General features: G+C 25.9%; 1 protein-coding gene across 6 annotated transcripts in view; it reads right to left on the bottom strand.

Moving 5' to 3' along the window:
* Window positions 1–20,606, bottom strand: part of LOC113551712 (rhodopsin-like) — a 58,483-nt gene that overhangs the window by 17,702 nt on the left and 20,175 nt on the right. For all 6 annotated transcript variants that reach the window (XM_026954118.1, XM_026954124.1, XM_026954122.1 and 3 more), the window contains 4 exons: window positions 17,379–17,518; window positions 7,190–7,320; window positions 770–915; window positions 220–496 (listed from right to left, as the gene is read on the bottom strand). In XM_026954118.1, the coding sequence (XP_026809919.1) occupies window positions 220–496; window positions 770–915; window positions 7,190–7,320; window positions 17,379–17,518 (694 nt within the window). The remainder of the gene's footprint in view (window positions 1–219; window positions 497–769; window positions 916–7,189; window positions 7,321–17,378; window positions 17,519–20,606) is intronic.

Below are 20,606 nucleotides of genomic sequence, written 5' to 3'. Positions count from 1 at the left end.
AGTATAATTTGTTTTAATTTCCATAGCGTATTAATTGATCTATTTAAATAGACAATTATATTTTGATTGATAATTTAAATGTAATCATTATTACTGTTTTATAACTATATAAAGTAGTCAACTAGTTATATTATTTAATAAAAAATATATATTTTGTCTGATTTGTTGAAATAATATTATGTTATTGTTTCGTGTAAATGAAGTCACTATTTCACTAACCTGTGCCCAACGATGCGACATTGCTATTACAATCTGCCATTTCTTTATTGTGGTCAAGTATTGATACAATAATGAATATATAGCAATATGCAATGATTGAGACTGGCAAAACAAATCCGAGCAACAACATATAAATGTAAAATAACCTATTCGATGTGGTCCTGGTAGTATAGTCCCACGAGCACGATGTTTCGAATCCTTCCAATACGTATTTTGACCAACCGAAAATCGGTGGCAATGTTATTGATAAACAGTATATCCATACAAATGCACACACCTAAAAATAAAATAAAGTGTAAATGCATTATTGTCATTGATTGATATTTGTGTTTTAAGACTCAAAATTATAAATTTTATCTTAACATTGAAATATAAAGCAACATAACATGATATTCATTCTTAATGAGTGGATTATAATAAATAATTATAGATCGTAAAAGAAAATTAATATATATATACATTTGTCAGGACATACTTTTTAATTTTTTAAATTATTTTTATAACAAGTAACAGCTCATCGTATCAGTAAATTAACGTTTCCGTCACTCACTTTCGTTGCACCCTGTCGCGTTAACTTCCAAGATCCTGACACTGGTTTTGCAGTGATCACTAAGTATCTTTCAATTGCTATGGTCGAAAGAGTGACAATTGAAACCAAACCAAATTGTCCCACTCCGAAAGCATATATTGTGCATCCTGAAAAACAATGAGCACGGTAAATTATTTGTTTTCGTTTTCAGATGACGTTACACGCTATAAATATATTACATTAAATATTACATACCTACTTATCACTACCCAACCCTTTTTGTCTTGCAGCGAATAATAAATATCACAAAACTTACAATGGCACTGTTAAGAAAATTCATTTTTCTTCAATATTGCTTTTAGATGAAGAATACCTATTACAAAAAGAGGACGTTATTTTTAATGTCGCTGGCCGTTTCTATTAAACGATATTTACAAATTATAAATGATCTATTGTACACATAATTCATTAAACTTATGATAATATATTACAAATTAAATAGTCAATAGTCCTCGTTATATTTTTGTAATAGGCGTTCTTCGTCTAAGACTAAACGATATAGTTTATTTTGAATGAGAATTATTATTGATGGTATATCATTATATAAACAGAGATTCTATATACGTTTTTCGTGTTTTTTTTTGCCACAAAGATGGTGTTTAATTAACTGTTATAGTTAATATACAAATTTACTTTTATTTTTTATATTAAATGTATGATTTCTATGTTTTTTGGAACGGTATAATTTATAATACTAGTAAAATCGGGTTTTTAAGATATTATTTATGCAGGAAAATCGCATCTCAATCGCAATTTTAAAGTGGCTTCAAATTCTTCACTACATAAAAAAATATGCGTTTTTGTTGTTGTCTTTTTTGATTTTCAGTCTGTACATATTAAATCACTATTTCGACCCAATTAATCCAAATAGAATACGTTGAACATGAGTTTTAAATGATATCAAAATAAATGTAAGTATACTATGTATAATAAGCAAGTTATTCTAATATTATCCACGTATAAACCATTCACATAAAGACATGTAGGTAATTGAATAATTTACAGAAAATAATTGTTTACTTCTAAGTAAATCAATATATATACTTACATGTATATACATCATCATCAATACTCTAGTTCTAACTAAAATTTACAATTTTTTTTTAATTTTCGGTAAAAAATTGTTTAATAAATAAATACATTATTTTAATAATATTTATAGTTAAAATATACATTTAAAGTATAGGTACCACATGTAACATAATCAGAGTTTCAATCGATTATCACAGTGAATAAAACCAAAGTAGTATAATATATTATTATGCATGTATAAGAAAAATAATTTTTAAATTTATGTTTTTATTTTTAAATATTCATTAAAGATGTTTAAAAATATACAAAAAAAAATTCGAAAATTATATGTATAAAAAAAATTTTTTTTCATAAAAATGTTATTAATAAATGTTAGTGATCTTAGGTTTGTACCAATATTTTGTAATGTGGAAAGTTAGAATAATATAATATTGTGTACTGATAGCTAAATACTATTAAGTTTATTGTAAATGCAGGGCACAAGAGGAAAGTGAGAAATCTGTATGATATATAAGCTACTTATTTCAATTTATTTCAATATTAATTGAAAAATATTAAAGAAAAATGTTAATAATAATCTTTTTGATGTTGGCAATAATCATTTTTAAATTTCTTTGAAATTATATAGAAAACGTCTAAATTTGCACAAAAAGATGACTTGCACAGTTCAAATTGTAAAACGAGTCCTTAAGACATTAAAAAGTCTATATCAAATTTAAAATTATGCAGTATGCACAAAAAAATCCATTTTTTAAATCTCTGTATCGGGGGTGGCCAATATTATTTATGTTATGTCAAATAATAAAAAAATTGAAAATGTGCCATAAAAATTTAACATTTATGCATTCACTTTTTAATAATATAATATATATGTTATATTATTTGATGCTAGTATGTCATTAAATAACATCAAATCTGATACAAAAGTATGCGTACTGTAGGTTGGCTACCCCTGCATTGTATCATGAAACATTTTTGTGCTTACTTAACATTATCATATGATCAACCAGAATAGATATAAGATTATATAGATTAATTCGTGATTCGTGCTCTAGAATAACGAATCATTGTTTCCAATTTCCACAAAGAACACAGGTTTATAGACAATTTTACAATTTAATTTTTAAATTAATGTTTATTGGTCGCAAAATTCTACCTTAAAATTTTTCTCACACTATTTTTATAAACTTGGCATCCAAACACCATTGAAAAAAATCACTATGCTACAAAAAAGTGAGACTTATAAATTCATAAAATATTTTTAGGAATAATAATTGTTATTATTATTCAATTAGTTGTATTAATTAATTTCAATCCAATATTTTTTTTAAAACGATCAAATTTATTAAAAGAGGTATCTATAGTAAAATAGTAAGTTTAGTAATTTTTTTTATATTGACAAACTCTATCATTATAACACAATTATTTGGATTACTATTATTTTAATATATTTGTCTAGTTTAATTTGAAATATTTATATAGTTACGAGTAGCTATATAAAATAGATAAAATAGAGTATAATAGCTAAAATAATTCTAATTAATTATATTATAACACTAATAGATGTAACTGTAAGAAATTTTAAAAAGATAAGGCATTTAAAATATAGAAAATACCATTAAACCAATGTAGTAGAAAATTTAAATTGTTATTCAACCATTAAATGGATAGAAAATCAGACGTGTTTCGAATACAAATACGTTGTGATAAAAAAATGACGCAATATTAAAATTCTCAAGGGTATGGTAATTATGAATTTGGAAATTTTTTAAATTGATACTTCGAAAAACTAATAAGCTGATTTAAATGACATATTTTTAATTGGTCTTAATTTATTATTTTATTAATAATTAATTATTTGTTTTTTTGTTGCATTTATAGAGAGTTACATTTTATAATAAAAAACAAGGTAGGCAAGAAAATGGTAATTTTTTCATTTTCATTCAATGTTTGTGTTTTTGTTCTAAAATCACCCTAGAGTAATTTTTTTTTATATATTTTACATAATATAATAGCAACTATGTAGAATTTTTTTGCATCATGCATGAATTTTATAAATAGTTATTAGAATATATTATATTCCGCAAGTGCTGTACCTATAAATTTATATGATCGACACGAACCCAATCCAAATTAAAATATCTAAACATTTCTAAATTGAATAAAATCTTTAAAATCCAACGATAGAATATATTTTCAAAGTATGGTAAGTTAAGAAAAAAAGTAGCTAATTAATTAATTTTGTGGAAAAACTAAGCTCATAAAAATCGATTATTGGTGATAATATTAATTTATTACTTGATGAGAAAAAGTCTAAATTATTTTCAAGTTTTAATCTCATTTTAAATACGTCATCCAGACACTATTATTGGTACTTTAAAAATAAATATTTTTTCACTGACATTAGTATATTTTACTAATCTAAAATATATTAACCCAGAAATTCAAAATTTTTAATTTTGAAAAATTAATTTTTGGATTATTTTTTTTTTTTTGTCATATATAATTTTACCGAAATGGATTTATGTTTTATATACTTTTGCTAGATAAAAGAAAAATTAATTACATTTTATATTATATAATGTCATTACCTTTGATCTACTTATATATCTAATAATAATAATATGTTAATATTTTATGACATATCGTGGACTCATTATAATTTTGATATTTATCTTTATGTTATCTTTTAGTTTTTAAAGTTTAACATATAACTTCTTTCTAATGCCTTATTGGTATTGTTAAAAAAAGAATATCTAATATGGGTGACGGTGTTAGATGAATTTACAGTAATGTTTGATGTTTGTTATTATTTACTTGAATACTTGTTTTCAGGCTTTATGGTCACCTCCTTATGCGGGTTTAAATTAAAATTACATAAGTGTAATGTCGTTAATCGTTATATTCATAAAATGTGCAGGTTGTATTGTTCAATGTGTAAAACAAATTTTTTATATTCTCACCATTAGTTTCTATTATTTGAATATATTACCGAATCGAAAAGTGATAATAATATATAGACAAATAATATTATGTATAGTATAGGATAGTCGGATAATACGATATTGATACAATATTTTATAATGTTCTGATTGCATATTTCGAATTTATAGAAAATAATCACAGTATTACACCATAAAATATTATATACCTAGTTCCTAAACAGAACTCAAAAGACAGATTTTATTAATTTTGTGGTAATGTTAGAAAAATAAATTGATAAAATAATATGATACAAAACTTAACAACATAAAATGAAAAGTGTCATCACGTTTTCGTAATTTCTTAACGAAATAAAAAAATGTTAATGTTCAATTGGAAATTAAATTGTGTTAAAAATTTAAAATGTATAAGATATACTTAATACCATACATATATTATTATACTTGTAATAATAGTAAATTAATCCACCCGTGAATAATGTTTTTAAATAGATATAAATACAAATTCGTTAATTTTTATTTTTTTGAAATTTGAATTATATTTATTTATTCTTAAGTTTTCATAAATAATTTTAACATAACTTGGTCTAAAAATAAAACAATCATAATAAAACGTATACAAGTAGTTTCGTTCTATAGATGTAGATACGAGTATATAAAATAATCAATTGTTCGTTTCAGATGTTTGCTCTATAGTTTGAATTATCCTCGTAAACACCAAAACGTCAACCAATGATATATTATCAAATAATATTAGTCCCTCATAAATTATAAGCTTGTACATGGAAAACATTTTTTTATATAACTACTTGATCGAGCTGACAATTTGCACCTTTAAAATATAATTATAAAACTATTTATATAGCTAAAATATGTAACTATTTAAATTAAAATAAGATATAGGCGTAACAATATTTGGTTTTATTATGCATTATATTTTTAAATATAATAACTATGAACTTATTATAGTGTATAAAAAATTATAACACCAATTTAAGACATTGTAAATTATAACATTTGTTTATTAATATTCATATAAATCTTTATTACTCTTTTATATTTTACATTTATTATAAAATGCCAATTATATTATGTAATTTTATGCACGTCACACGATTATGATTACATATTTTCTATATTGTATACACGTATAAATTCTTATACCATCAGCGTACTATATTGTTTATAAAAGTGTTGTTTAGTTTAATATTGATAGATAACTATAATAAATGTTACAGTTCTTTCTCGATATGGTAAAATGTTAGCTGGTATATCAAAAACTATTTAGGTATATTACATAGTAATATATGATATATATATATTCATATTGAACGTGTTAAGATTTTAGACTATATTTACCATTGTATCATTTGTATCATATAATTATTTTGTTTAATTAAAACAAACATTTATATCACTAGTATCTAGTACAGGGGTTGGGAACCTATTCGTAGGAAAGAGCCATTTTTAAAAAAACTACAAAACTATAATATCCAGGGCTATTCAAGGGGGGGGGGCGAAAATAAAACCAACCCTCCCCCACCCTTTAGCATTATTATATATAGTATATACAATATACATATAATATAAAATATACATACGGATTATAGGTAATAGTATAAATGTATAATAATGTTTATATATTAATAATATTAACACACTTTAACATAATGTATTAAAAAAAAAAAAAAAAGATATAAATGTATTGATTTATAAAATGTATCTTGTAAATTAGAATTATTACATTAGGGTATGATAATATACAAAACTATGATAAAATATTATCCGTATTTAAAACGAAAAAAATATTTTTCTATCAAACCATAAAGTACGAAAATTTGTAGAATGGTTAGGATTGGGTCAGCGATATACTAAATTTAAAAAACCAAATCCCAAGGAGGGGTGATCCACCTATCACCCCCTCTTATAACCGTCACTGATCCAGGGAGCCGCACAGGTTTGAACAACCTTTTTTTTAATTATGGTGTATAAATTATTACTTTATTAGTACATATATTAGAATAAAGATAGTATTATTATTTCATTGAGAAAATAATAGGCATTAAAAATATAATAATACGTCTTAAATTTAGAAAATATAGAAAAACTTTATTGATCACTATAATAACGTAGGTATAATATAATTTATATTTTATGGATCTCGATTGATAATTATCCAAAGAGCCGCATATGGCATGCGGCTCCGGAGCTGCAGGTTTCCGACCCCTGATCTAGTATGTGCACATTGTGACGTTGAGTTAGTATGTTATAGAAATACGTCAGTGGTGTCATTTCAGATTATATTTGATGAGGGTAAGACTATCACCGGCCGAATGACTCCACTGAGGTACACATTATAGGTAGTTATTTTAAATTTGATAATATTCATATTATTACTTTTACTTACCTATGTCATCAAAGATCCATTCGTGTTTGAATGAAGACACTGCTGACATAAAATGTAAGATCGAAGTAGCAAAATCGGCAGTGGCCAAGTTTAATACGAATGTCGAAAATGGACCTTTCAATCTTCTAAATCTAAAAATATAAATAATTTTTGATTTACTAACAATTTTTATATAACAAAAAAAAAAAAAAAAAATTAAATAATTGTTGCTTAAATAATTATTTTAAAAAAAAAAATAACTGTGATTAAACATTTGTACAATTTATATAAATATCAAATTATATCGGAAGCGATTTATTTTTAAAGTTAATATTTTAAATCAATAATTTATGACTCATGAGCGATACGTCTAATATTTATGAAGTGAAACAATACCTTATAATACATTTATTGTCTTAAAATTAATTAAGCCATTGTAAAATTTTCAGATTTATGCAAGGCTTAAGCAAATTAAAAATGTTAGGTATATTTTAAAAAAGCTCTATTGGTAAACGATTCTATAAACTAAAATAATTCAAAATTACATATTAAATCACATTTATGATATATAAATCACCGAGAACTCATAAAAAAATGTATTATACGGTTTAATAAAAATTGAATTATGACGTAATAACGTTAAATTGTTTTCAATATTATTGTTAAACTAAATAATATTATCAGTCCTGGTGATTTAAAATTTAAATTATTATTCACATTATTATGGGCTAAATCGTTTACAATAGAAAAGAGAAGTTTTTATTTGAAAAACATAAGATTGTATCTTTTCAGGACATTCCATCAGTGGCGTATTTGAGAGTTCATGTCTGGGGGGGGGGGGAATTTAAAAAGAGTTTACCCAACCACTCACACAAACTTACCAAGACATAATGAATTTTATATTGCAATTGCACCTGTATAATCTATAAAGTAATAACTAATAAGTTAAACTAATATGATAAAAAACACAACATATTTATAAAAAAAAATCTATATTTTTATTCTTTGTATTAGCAAATCTATTTATAATATAATCTATTGATATGGTTATAGTATGGTGTATGTTTAACCCATGTTTTCAATGTAACAAAAAAAGCAACAAAAGTAAGCAAAGATAAGAATTAAAAGTATTTTTTTAATGCAATTTAAGAAGAAGAACAAGTCCTTAATTTTAAGCAATATAAATATATAAATATATATTAAATATATATACTCAATTTCGTTAAATTAAATTTTTAAGTCAAAGAAAAAAGTTTTTTTTGAGTCAATTTAACTGAAACACAATCATTTTTAAATAAATATTTGTGTTTTAATTTAGTTATATAAATCATTTTGCTAAGCATTTTTTAATAAAATAATTATATATACAAAATATTATATATATAAAATATATAGTAGTATAAATATATAGTTAAAATATTTTATAAAGGCTTGCTATTTTGTTGACATGCAGACTTTTTTGTGCTTTAATCACTGGTTCATTAAATTATACATATCGCACGGAGAGTTGAAACAATAAAACTTAACAATGAATGACTAAATAATTGTTATAACACTATACATCATATGAAGAACAAATCAACAAAACTATATAAAATATAAACAAAATTATGTTATGTGCGTAAAGCACTAAGGCGTAACGCAAGTCGCAAACACTATAAAAAAAAATAGTCGTTTATGTACAATCATGCTGGAGTCGGTTATCATAAATAATAACAGATGATGAAATACCCTATACCCATTAGTTATATAAAATTTTTCCTGGTCTAAAAATTCTCGGGGGGGGGGAGGCGATTGCACCCATCGCCCCCCTCAAATACGCCACTGCACTCCATGGAAGAATTACAATACATCTCAAGAATTTTAAAATTTAGTCTTTAAGTATATTTATAAATTCCAAAAACCTGGTTTTGAATAACTGTGTCATTGAAAATAAAGAATAGGCTCACTTGGTAAATAACTATGGACATGCTCGATTTTAGTGATTTTAGTAAATCTTGTTATAAATTATGATATTTAAATCAAGTATGAATCATTGTAAAATTAAAAAAAGTATTATAATAAATCTTTTTTAGATTCTTTGTTTTGAATTATAACCACGAATATCTTTATGGCTATATGTACAGTGTACACTGTGAGAATGCTTTAACCGGTGATGTATTATTATATACTATTTAATTAGAGGTTGAGTATTTAATGAGTTGTTTGTCGTATTTTTGAATTACTCGTGTATTATTTAATTTTAAAATTCTAAAATAAGAACTGAAAAGTATTTTATTCACCTATTGTTATTATAATAAGTGGAAATTAAATGGTAATACAACACTTAAAGCGTTATTCATACTTACATAATTATACGTATTATATTAAAACTAAGGTGATATTGTATTTGCATATTATGTCGTCTCAGTTTTAATGATGTACAAGTAATGTCGGATTGGCAAGGTATCGGACTACCGAGTTTTATGATTTCTAACGTTTGATTACAGATATAGACAGTACATGATATAGAATATTTAATTTGTGATCAGCAGAATCCGTTTTGTGTTGTTATTTTTAATTAAATGGTAAATTGACTTATTATTTATTTGTTGTTTATTTAAACGGGCCGAAGCCCGATAAATGATTTATAAAATGTTGTACTTAATAATAATAGGCTAGATTTAAAATATAAATTAAATTAAAATTGAGTAACGAATAACGAAATAGATCAAAGGAAAACAGTAGAAAAATAATATTTTATAGCACAATAATTAAATTAATAAATTATAGAAAACATAAAAGTAGTTATTGATATACCCTAATAACAAAGGGTATGGTCAAATTGCACTTATTTTAGTCGAATTGCACTTGGGTTTAAAAAAGGTAAGGGTCGAACTGCACTCGGGTAAAAAATAGGTAGTGGTCGAATCGGCGCATCCCAAACGGCTGGGTATGTTACGATTGCGTATGGACCTTTTTCATTATTACGATTGCGTAAATTCTACCTACCCAAAATTAGTGCAACGTTGCTGTTTAGAATCTTGAAAATTTGTAGTATAATTATTTTAGGAAATGCTTGTATTTGATACGATTTCACAAACGTTACTGCGACTATTATTCCCAGGCCAATTCTTTTCAATTATCTATAAAATACTATAATAAGATAAAATTAAATGCCAAATATTATATCGTTATGACGTTTCGCACTTTAGCATCCTTATATTAGTATACCACCAACTTGTCATTCGATAAGTCATTAGTATTAGTGTTAGTGTCATAGTGAGTAAAAGTGCGGTAACCATCATGGAGAATTTTTTTAAAATTATTCCTTCAGAACGTGGAAAAGAGTTAGCTGTAGTCTCTTCTCATAAATATCGTTTTATAAGAAAACGAAAATACGAATTATTAAAAAGGATATGTTACATTAAAAGTTGTTATGCCAGCATTTTAACTGATGCAAATAAAATTCAAGTTAATGCTGTAATCAGTGAGCACAACACGAAACATTAACAAACTATCAAACTATTGACCACCAAATTCTCAGGGAAAATTGCAAACGGAAAGCCACCGATTCAATTTCAACTCGTCCAAGCAAAATTATACGAAAAGAATTACTGACAAATTTAGATACAGATATTGTACATAAGGATATTTCTTCTGCCTTAAAAGCCATGTATATGGCAAGACGGAAAAACTTTCTTATACATCCAAAATCTTTTGACGAAGTTATAGATATAATTTTTATTATTTTTATACTATGTATACTACCAATTTAAAATAATATAAATTAATAAATACATTTTGTATTTTTTTTTATATAAAACGGTCGAACTGCAGTTGGGCTCAAAAAAAGTATTGAAATAAAGTTATCATGCATTTGAAGGGGTAAATCATTTTTCGAGGTAAATTAAGTGGTTCTTCATGGTTATGTATTAACTTATTAACTCACACCGAAAAATAATAGTAAAACATACATACACAATAAATCACATTTCAACTCTTTTTTTTGAACGAGTGCAGTTCGATCATTACCTTTTATCGATCCAAGTGCAATTCGACCATTTCTTTATAGGTAATAAGTGCAATTCGACTACCCCGACTAATAATATCTATTAATATGATTACAAAGGGACTCAATTAAGCTAACATTGAAAAAAATCGATTTGGGTATCATTAGCTGATCTAGTGGATCTATTTAAAGGAGCATTTATGGTGTAGTTTGTTCTGTGCAAATAGTTATGAGAAGTATAAGCAGACCTAGTTTGTCTTTGAAAAATATAAAAATTTGGTCAGTACTGTTGTGCGCACAAAACTACCACTCGTTTAGGAACAGTTGAAACTTAAACCCATTCACATGGTTTGTGCACAGTTACCTTTTAGTTACACTGCATGTTAATAATTGTTTATTAATAATTGTTAATAATTAAAACTTGTTTAAAAGTATTTACATACATTTTCCTTCATACTTCACATACTTAGGACAACGAAATTAAAAATCAACATTTTTTACAACACGATTCTTAGTAAATTTAAAATAAATTATTTATACTAATACAAACATTTCCACGTCGCGATTAGAAAACTTCACTAATTTCTAAATCTATGTTCAGTAAATATAGGTTAGAGTCATAAAATATATGTTCACACACTAAGTTCTCGAGTACACTGTTTGTTGGTAATTTAATAATATTTTCGTATATTTATTGATGATTATCAATGCCCAGATTGGTATGGATATGTAAAATACAATCATAGTCGTGTGCGCAAATCAGTTGTACATTTAATGTCATCGCATGCCTAAACGAGTTCCGATTTTTCAGGTGAAAAATAAAAAATGTGCGCAAACAAGTTGCAGCCAAAAATGTATAAAACTAAGCAATTCTGGACCATCTATGAGCCATTAACCAATCTAAATAATAATTTCAAATCAAATACATTTCTTCGGACAAGGTTGCTCATATTTAGTGTGTCTCATATATAGGCTTAAAGTTATATTATAGTTAACGTGACCATATTTTTTTTTCTTCAAAGCGGGACACCTATACATTTTAATAAGAAAATCATATCATTTAAGATAGTTATTTTTGTACCATTTTTATCTATGGACTATGGACTATGGGTTTTAGTGTTTTACGTAATACATATATATATTACGTAGTTATACTATACGTCTATACGTCTATACGACTATACAGTATAATAGTATAAATAATGTATGATTGTGATTTGTGATCAATAAATACTTACCACAAGTCGACTTTTCTTAAAGCGGGACATTTTTGGGTTCTTTAGGGACAGCGGGACACTTAGCTCGAAAGCGGGACGTATGGTCACGTTAATTATAGTGAATGTGGTTGTTGTGGAATACTACATTTATTTAATTTAAAGGTAATAGTATATTATTATTCGCGATATAGTAATATTAAATTTAATTTATCTCGTAACCTTTTAAGTTTAAATTTAAAAGCGACTTATGAGTATTTTACAATAAATAGTAACATTCCGTGTAGTTAAAAGTTATATAATTTAAATTCAAATAAAATGTCATTAAAAGCAAAATTTTAATATTTTTACTATTAATTTTGATAATAGGTCAAATTACTACAGTATTAAAACTAATAAAGTAATAACACATAATAGATTCTTTTGAATGCAAATTTTCTAAATTGTTGGCCTATAAGAAGTATAAGACATGTGAAATGTAGAAGTATTGCCTCGAGTACTTTCATACAAGAACAATGTTTAAGTTGTCGAACATCTTTGGCCGTTCTCTTATAGTTGAATATTCGTCGCAATATTTAGCGAGTTATCTTTTGTCAGTTTGTCACTGTTATCCACCTTTATTACATAATATTCCTATAATATAAATTCATAAATGTTTTATTTTGGGATTTACTATAAAAACTTTTAAATTGATCTGTAATTAGTAAAAGTGAAATTGAAAACCTATTTGGTGTTTTGTGAATGCGAGGTATTTAAGGGTAATCACGAATTGTGAAATACGATGCTTATTTATATGGGTGAACCTCATTAGCGACGGGGTTTTATTTTTACAATTTCGACCTAAATTTTGTTAAATACGTATATATTGTACCAAGGTGGATATATATCCACCTTGTATTATAATTATAACAAAAATGATGATTACAATAAACAAAATCAATTTTAACCACATCTTATCTTTAAACAATAATCTATTACATTATGTTATTTCCACAGTTCTTGGTAAAATCCCAATGAGAAATTAACTTCTAAAAATAGGTCTACCTATGTTGCCATATGGCAACGCACGGCGCTAATGAAAAAAAAATAAAATAAATTGCAACACTATTAATAAACGACGAGAATTTTTGTTTTTGTTTTACTGAAAACCCCTATTTTAATATCTCACAAAATGTTCAGATTTTCAGACGCCAATGTTATATTCAGCTACAATAAGTTCTAAATAACGAGAAATATGTAAATAATATATTCAAGATACTAGGTAGCAGGTACAATAGGTACATACGTGATTGATGTATGTCTAACCTTAATGCATTGCTCTGAGTTTATTACATACTTACATCTTTAGAAAATGGGCATTGTGTTTAGTCCGATCAAAAGTGATGAAAAGTGGTCGCAAATATATAACTACGTCGTTTTGTTCTGGAATGTCGTCGCAAACACATTTGTAAACGAAAACCCCTAAAAATGGATTTAATCGAAAATCGCTAAGTGTAATAGCGTGGACTGTAATAACAGTTGGTGGTTACCGTTTTCCATTAAAGCTGACCGACAAATACCTAACCGATAAAGCGGTTATCGCTGACCAGGACCGTGGTATAAAGTTTGCCGGTATAGTTGTCTTAAATTTGGTAATCGTGGTCCACATTTTTTTATAATAATATGGTTTATACTAGTAAGCAAAACTACAGTGGCCATTTGCGGTATTGTCTGCTTTCAACGACTTTAACAAATTGTTTTCGTATTGTTGTCCGAGAGTACGTACAAATAAATAAATTATAATATCGAATAGGATTTTGGAGTACGATGAAATTTCAGTGAGACGAGTATTGTATACGTATTACTATTTATATAATAAATAACTTTAAAATTGTTTTTTTTCTTCTTGATTATCGGTGTAAGTATTGGATAAATGATGATTTAACATATTATAAACTTAATAAATTGTTGATAATTATTATTGTAATTTAATCTTTAGTTCTATTTTACATAAAAAAAAATAATTTCCAATAACAACGATACCATGGTTCTTTTCTTAAATAATAATAAAAACTAACTAAATAAATAATAATGAATAGCTGTGGTTTTATATTTTGTGAACCGTATAATTTCCAGTCATTCGTTTTTCTACATAATTGTGAGCCAAGAAAGGGGGTTTAATGTAAGACGCACATCGTGTTATTCACATCTTTAACAGGTTCCTTATACGGATAGACAATTATTTACATTCATATGCTTCTGTAACCATTAGTTGTATTGACATTATTTAGAATTAATTGTATTTACATATTATAGTGTGACGACGCGTCGTCGATTTTTGGGTGGATTTATTATATAAAATATAATTTAAATTGGTAAATATTAAAAACATAACCTCAATGTATTTATGTATAATATATCAATATTATTTTTAAAAAACAGTTAAGATTCTCATTATATTTACTCAACGTTAATACATCCAATAAAACAGTGTATAATATAATATTATATACATGGTAACTTAAATTTTGTACTTTTTAGTTTAACTTAAATTAGTCATATTTCAACTGTTTAAATGTAAAAAAAAAGACTGATTAAAAATATTCACTTTATGTACATAATATTGTATTATTATCGGAACTTTTCAGAGTCTTTTCAAATGGAGTAGGTATGTTTTTATAAAAAGTATACCTTCAATAACATTCATTCGTATGTAGTGCATCGTAAAAAATGTATTTATGTTATAAAGGTAACTTATCTAAATATAGGAAAACAAATTTAAAAAAAAAATTGTTATTAACTGAATATTTCAGTCATAATTTAACAGTGATAAAAATCAACGTATAACATAGAAAGTATATGAATAATTAAATTATCAACTTAATTATATGTGCCAAATCGTAAAGTACGAAATCATACTTTAATGATAATAAAGGATGCTGTGATTATAATAAAAATTGATATTAATATTAATATTTGTAATTGTAAACTTTATTGTGTGATTTTTAATTCAATATTAATTGTTTTAATATTACGCTTTATTTACCTTTGGACGAATACATAAATTTATTTTCTATTAAATTTATTAAATATTATTAACACTTGTTCCTTACTTCTAGAATTTATTTCCTTCCTTCCACATAAATTATTTAGAACAATAATATTCCTGAACATACTTTGTATCTATTACCAGACTAGCTATAGTCAAAATAAACCATTATAGAAGATTTTGAGATTTGGAAAAGTATCTAGATTAAATATTTATATTGGCAATAAGCATTTATGTATTATCAGTTAACTAGCCATAGCCCGTGATTAAATTTCTTATATACGAGTATTTAGTTATTTCAGTTATTTATCTTATAGTTTAATCCTGTAATATGGTTATTATTTTACGAAATGTTATTGTTCATTATTTATATAATTATCAAAAATATTTTATTACTGTGCTCAGCTAACTATGGTGATTATATTAATAAAATAAATAAATAATGAATATTATGAACTTTCGACCTCAGGAAAATATTTGTAATTTTGAATATTATATTCTATTTCATGATTGTTCATCACTATCCCCTTTTAAAAATATTTTCTTCCCTCATTATTTGTTTTAGTAAGCTAAGGCTATAGCTTTCCTGATATTCAACTTTTTCTAAATTTTTGTTCTCTTAATGTTATGGTGCTATTATTTTTTTTAAATAAATCTTTTGAGTTTCTTATATAATCGTTTTTATAAATTATAAAATTAAAATCATATAATTGAGGTTAATTGCTGTGTTGTAATATTTTTATTTATAAAGACAAAATAAGAATAATAAATTATTATTAAAAAATATAAAAATTTTTTACATTATGTCCGTATAAAAGTAACACTTAGGTTATTTTCCCCCTATACCACTTTAAAGTACGTCTTTGAAAATTTCAAACTTAGTGACTTGATAATTATTAAATGTTGTTTAAATCGGTTTTTTTAATTTAATGTAGTTATTTACGTATAAGTGTATAAAACATAAATAAAGCATTACTAAGTAAAAGTTTTGTTTTAGATTATTAATATTTGTTAATTAAATATATTTATTTAATAAGTATTATTATAATACGGTATAAATTATTTTATAATCAAAACATATGTTTTTACAAAAATGTCTATTGAAATATATTAATGTGAACGACTGTTTTATCACTAATTATAAAGAAATAGGCACTACAATTGTTACAACTTCAGAATAAATGATTTTTAAAATTTTTAATGACGTACATACAAATTAGATGTAATATTTACCAAAAAATATTTAATATTAATTAAATGTAGTATAATATATAAACAATTTTTTTTTGTAATGTCTCCATATAATTATAATTAATAAATATATTGTACACAAACACACAATTATTGTATATGCCGTATATGGATTATACTATTTATGATTTGATATTGTAATATTGTATTTATATATCTTTGGTTATTGGTTAGATCAAGTCGTCAATGTATGACGTACGTGTGTCTAATTTAAATATTTGGTTAATTTTAAGTAATACCTACAAAATGTTATAATTTTTGTTAAAAATGGGAATAATAAATTTTTTTTAGTTATACGATAATTGATCGGGTTCTCTTAGAAAACTTTATGTCTTCTCTAAAGTATCATTTGTGTTCAATTTTCAATAAAAGTTATATTAGATGGCATTTTTTAAAGCACATGGTATATTTACTAGGAAAATGACTTAAAAAAAAAAATCAAGACATTTTTATGTTATAAAAATATAATATTTCTCATTTTATTCTTGTACTATGTAAAAAAAATAAAAAATCTAACAGAGGAAATATTTAAAAAGACCCCATGGATCCACAACTGCGCTTCTAAATCATTAATAAAATGAATATGTTGTATAATTGCCAAGTTTTGTTAAATTTTTAATGTAAAACGCTTTTGGAATGTTTTTATACATTTAATATTTCATTTAGGTCATACATAAGCTATATGAAAAAAAATAAAAATGATAATTTAAACAAATTATACTTTACCTGGTAAATACGATGAGAACTAAACCATTTCCAATCAAACCCACAATTCCAATAACCGTGAGCAGCATGCCATAGGAAAAAAATATCATCGGGCTTGTAAGTTTTTCGTTGACATTTTCATCTCCATAACATTTTTTACTCTATAATACGTTTAATTACTTAAAATAAACATGTTTTTATTTTCAAATTTCAATTATCAATATTACATGTACAGGTTATTATTATTAAGTTTGTTTTATTTTGTTTAAGAAATGATGCTGGTTAGAAATAAATATTGTGGAAATCTCCAAGCCTCTGATCCTTATCATATTTGAAATATGGATTTTTGTTCATCTTGTTTGTTTTATAAACATAATTTAAGTTAATTAATAACTGTCCAATTCTAGTAACTGCAATGGTTTAAATTTAAGTAGGTAGGTAGATACTAAGGCGTTCCTAAATCTTTCTAAAAATAATTACTCTCAAAACCTTAGATAAAATCCAAACATAAACTCAAATACAACTAATATCCCTCCTGAAAATCTATTAACAACTTAACTTTCCTCCTTCTTATTAGAATTAAAACTAATAGTTAATCCCCTAATTTAACTCCTTACGATTGTCATAAATAAATTAATATTAAAAGATGATAAATAGACAAACTAATATTTACTTTCTCAATATATTTCTCTGGAATGCAAACAGAATAAAATGACACGAACCCGAGCTATTCAATTTATTTATTGAAAAACAGATAGACATCGTTTTAATCTTTGAAACCCACTGCATTACAAATTCTAAACATTTCTTTCCTGGATATAATATATACAGATCTGACCATCCTGATGGAACTGCTCACGGCGGATCTGTTATTGTAATCTCTACCAAAATTAAATGCCAACCTCTACCAAACCTTCAGACAAATACAATCAAAGCCGCAACAATTTTAATCACTCTAAATTATATTCCAACTACTATCTCTTCAGTTTACTGCCCTCCACGACCAGCAATATCCTCTCAACAGACAAATCGATTTCTGAATTCCCTAAGTCAAACATTTCTTATTGGTGGAGATTTTAATGCAAAACATCCTCAATGGGGTTGTCAAGCTCAAAACATAACATGTCGTATGTTTCAAATTATTATGCAAAACGTAAATTGTTCAATATTATTTCCACTTGGACCTACATATTGGCCAACACACCATAATAGACATCCAGATATATAAGATTTTTTTATTTCTTCAATCCCCAGACACATAAATTATTTTATCACAAACTTAGATGATCCAACAAACGACCACAGCATGCAAATAAGTGGTCAAATTACTCAAAATCCTCCTCATCCCTCTTTAGCTAAAGGACCTGTCAACTGGGACCATTTTTCTAAAAATTTAGAAAATCTCACCAATTTAAATATCTCACTTAAAACAAATGATCAAATAGAGGAGGCAGTCCAAAATTTGACAACATCAATACAAACCGCTATTTTCAACTCATCGCATGCTATAAATATACCAAATAGCTCAACAAACAACAACATTCTCTCTCTCCCTATATTCGTGAATTAATTTAAAAAAAGCATAGGGTACGTTCACGTTGGCAACACTACAACCTTCCATCCGACAATTGATAAATCATAAAATTTAGTTAAAAAAAAAAATACAAAAATTCAAATCAGAATTTTCTCAGGAAAAATATCAATTTCTTACTATCTAAGACGGTTCTCTGTAGAAAACCACGAAAAACATATTCAAAATTAAAGAACAAATTCCTCCTTTAAACGATCCAAATAGTATACTAGCTGTTTCAGACATCGATAAGGCCAATCTTTTTGGGAAACATCTCTCAAAAATATTTACTCCTCACCCAAATATAAATCCAGATCCTGAACATTTAAACACAATAAAAACCTTTTTAAATAGTTCATTACCTATGAATCTCCCAGCAAAGCATACCTCTCCAAATGAAGTTAAACAAATAATTAACAAACTAAAAATAGAAAATCACCTGGATATGATCTAATTTCAAACAAAATGCTCAAACATCTACCAAATAAAACAATTATTCTACTCACATTCATTTACAACTCCATGTTGAGGCTCTCTTACTTCCCTTTAATATGGAAGTTTTCCATAATTATTCTCGTACACAAACCTCATAAACCAAAACATTTAACATCTTCTTACAGGCCAATCAGTCTTCTTACTACTTTGGGAAAAATATTTGAAAAAAATATCTTGAAAAGAATAAGACCAATAATAAAATCACAGAATTCACAATTTTTCACTCACAATTTGGTTTCAGAACTAATCATTCAATAATACATCAAATCCACCGTCTCACTGACAAAATAGCATCCTCTTTTGAAAACAAAAAATACTACCCTGGAGTTTTCCTAGATGTTGCTCAGGCATTTGACCACGTGTGGCACAATGGCCTGCTTTATAAGTTAAAAAAATTTCTCCCAGCACCTTACTATTTGTTAATCCGTTCTTATCTTCTCAACCGAACATTTTCAGTCAGGCAAGGCACCTCAACCTCTCCACATTTTCCAGTATTTTGGAGTCCCCCAAGGTAGTGATCTCTCCCCTAACCTGTTTTATATGTATACATATGATTTTCTCACAATAGCTTACACAACTATCGCAACCTATGCTGATGATACAGCCATTCTTACTTTCAATACAGATCCTGAGATAGCTTCTTCTGTTCTTCAACACCACCTCGATTTAATAAGTATCTGGGCAACACCATAGCGAGTCAAAATAAACCTTGAAATATCATTTCATGTCCCATTCACACTCAGAAAAAAAACTCCCCACCCCTTCAACTACAAGGTGTTGATATTTCTATTACACCGAAGGTAAAATATCTAGAGATCATAATCGACAAACGACTAACTTGGGGCCCACACCTTAAATCTAAACGAAAATTACCAAATTATCGTTTACACACACTTCGCCCAATACTTAAATCCAAACTTTCTATAAATTCAAAATTAACAATATACAAATCTTTTTTAAGACCCATATGGACCTATGGCTCTCAAATTTGGGGTAGCGCCAAACCATCCCGATTACAAACCATCCAAGCATTCCAGTCCATATCCTTCCGTCTCATAACATCTGCTACAAGGACTTAAAAATACAAACTGTTGAACAACTAACTAAACAATACTACACTAGATTTTACAAAAAATTACATCTACACCAAAATCCTTTCGTGATATTTTATGATTCAATAAAAA

This window comes from Rhopalosiphum maidis, chromosome 2, assembly GCF_003676215.2.
Source record: "Rhopalosiphum maidis isolate BTI-1 chromosome 2, ASM367621v3, whole genome shotgun sequence".
Lineage (NCBI taxonomy): Eukaryota > Metazoa > Arthropoda > Insecta > Hemiptera > Aphididae > Rhopalosiphum > Rhopalosiphum maidis.
Note: the sequence above shows the minus strand (reverse complement) of the source record. Positions and strands in the feature narration are given on the sequence as shown.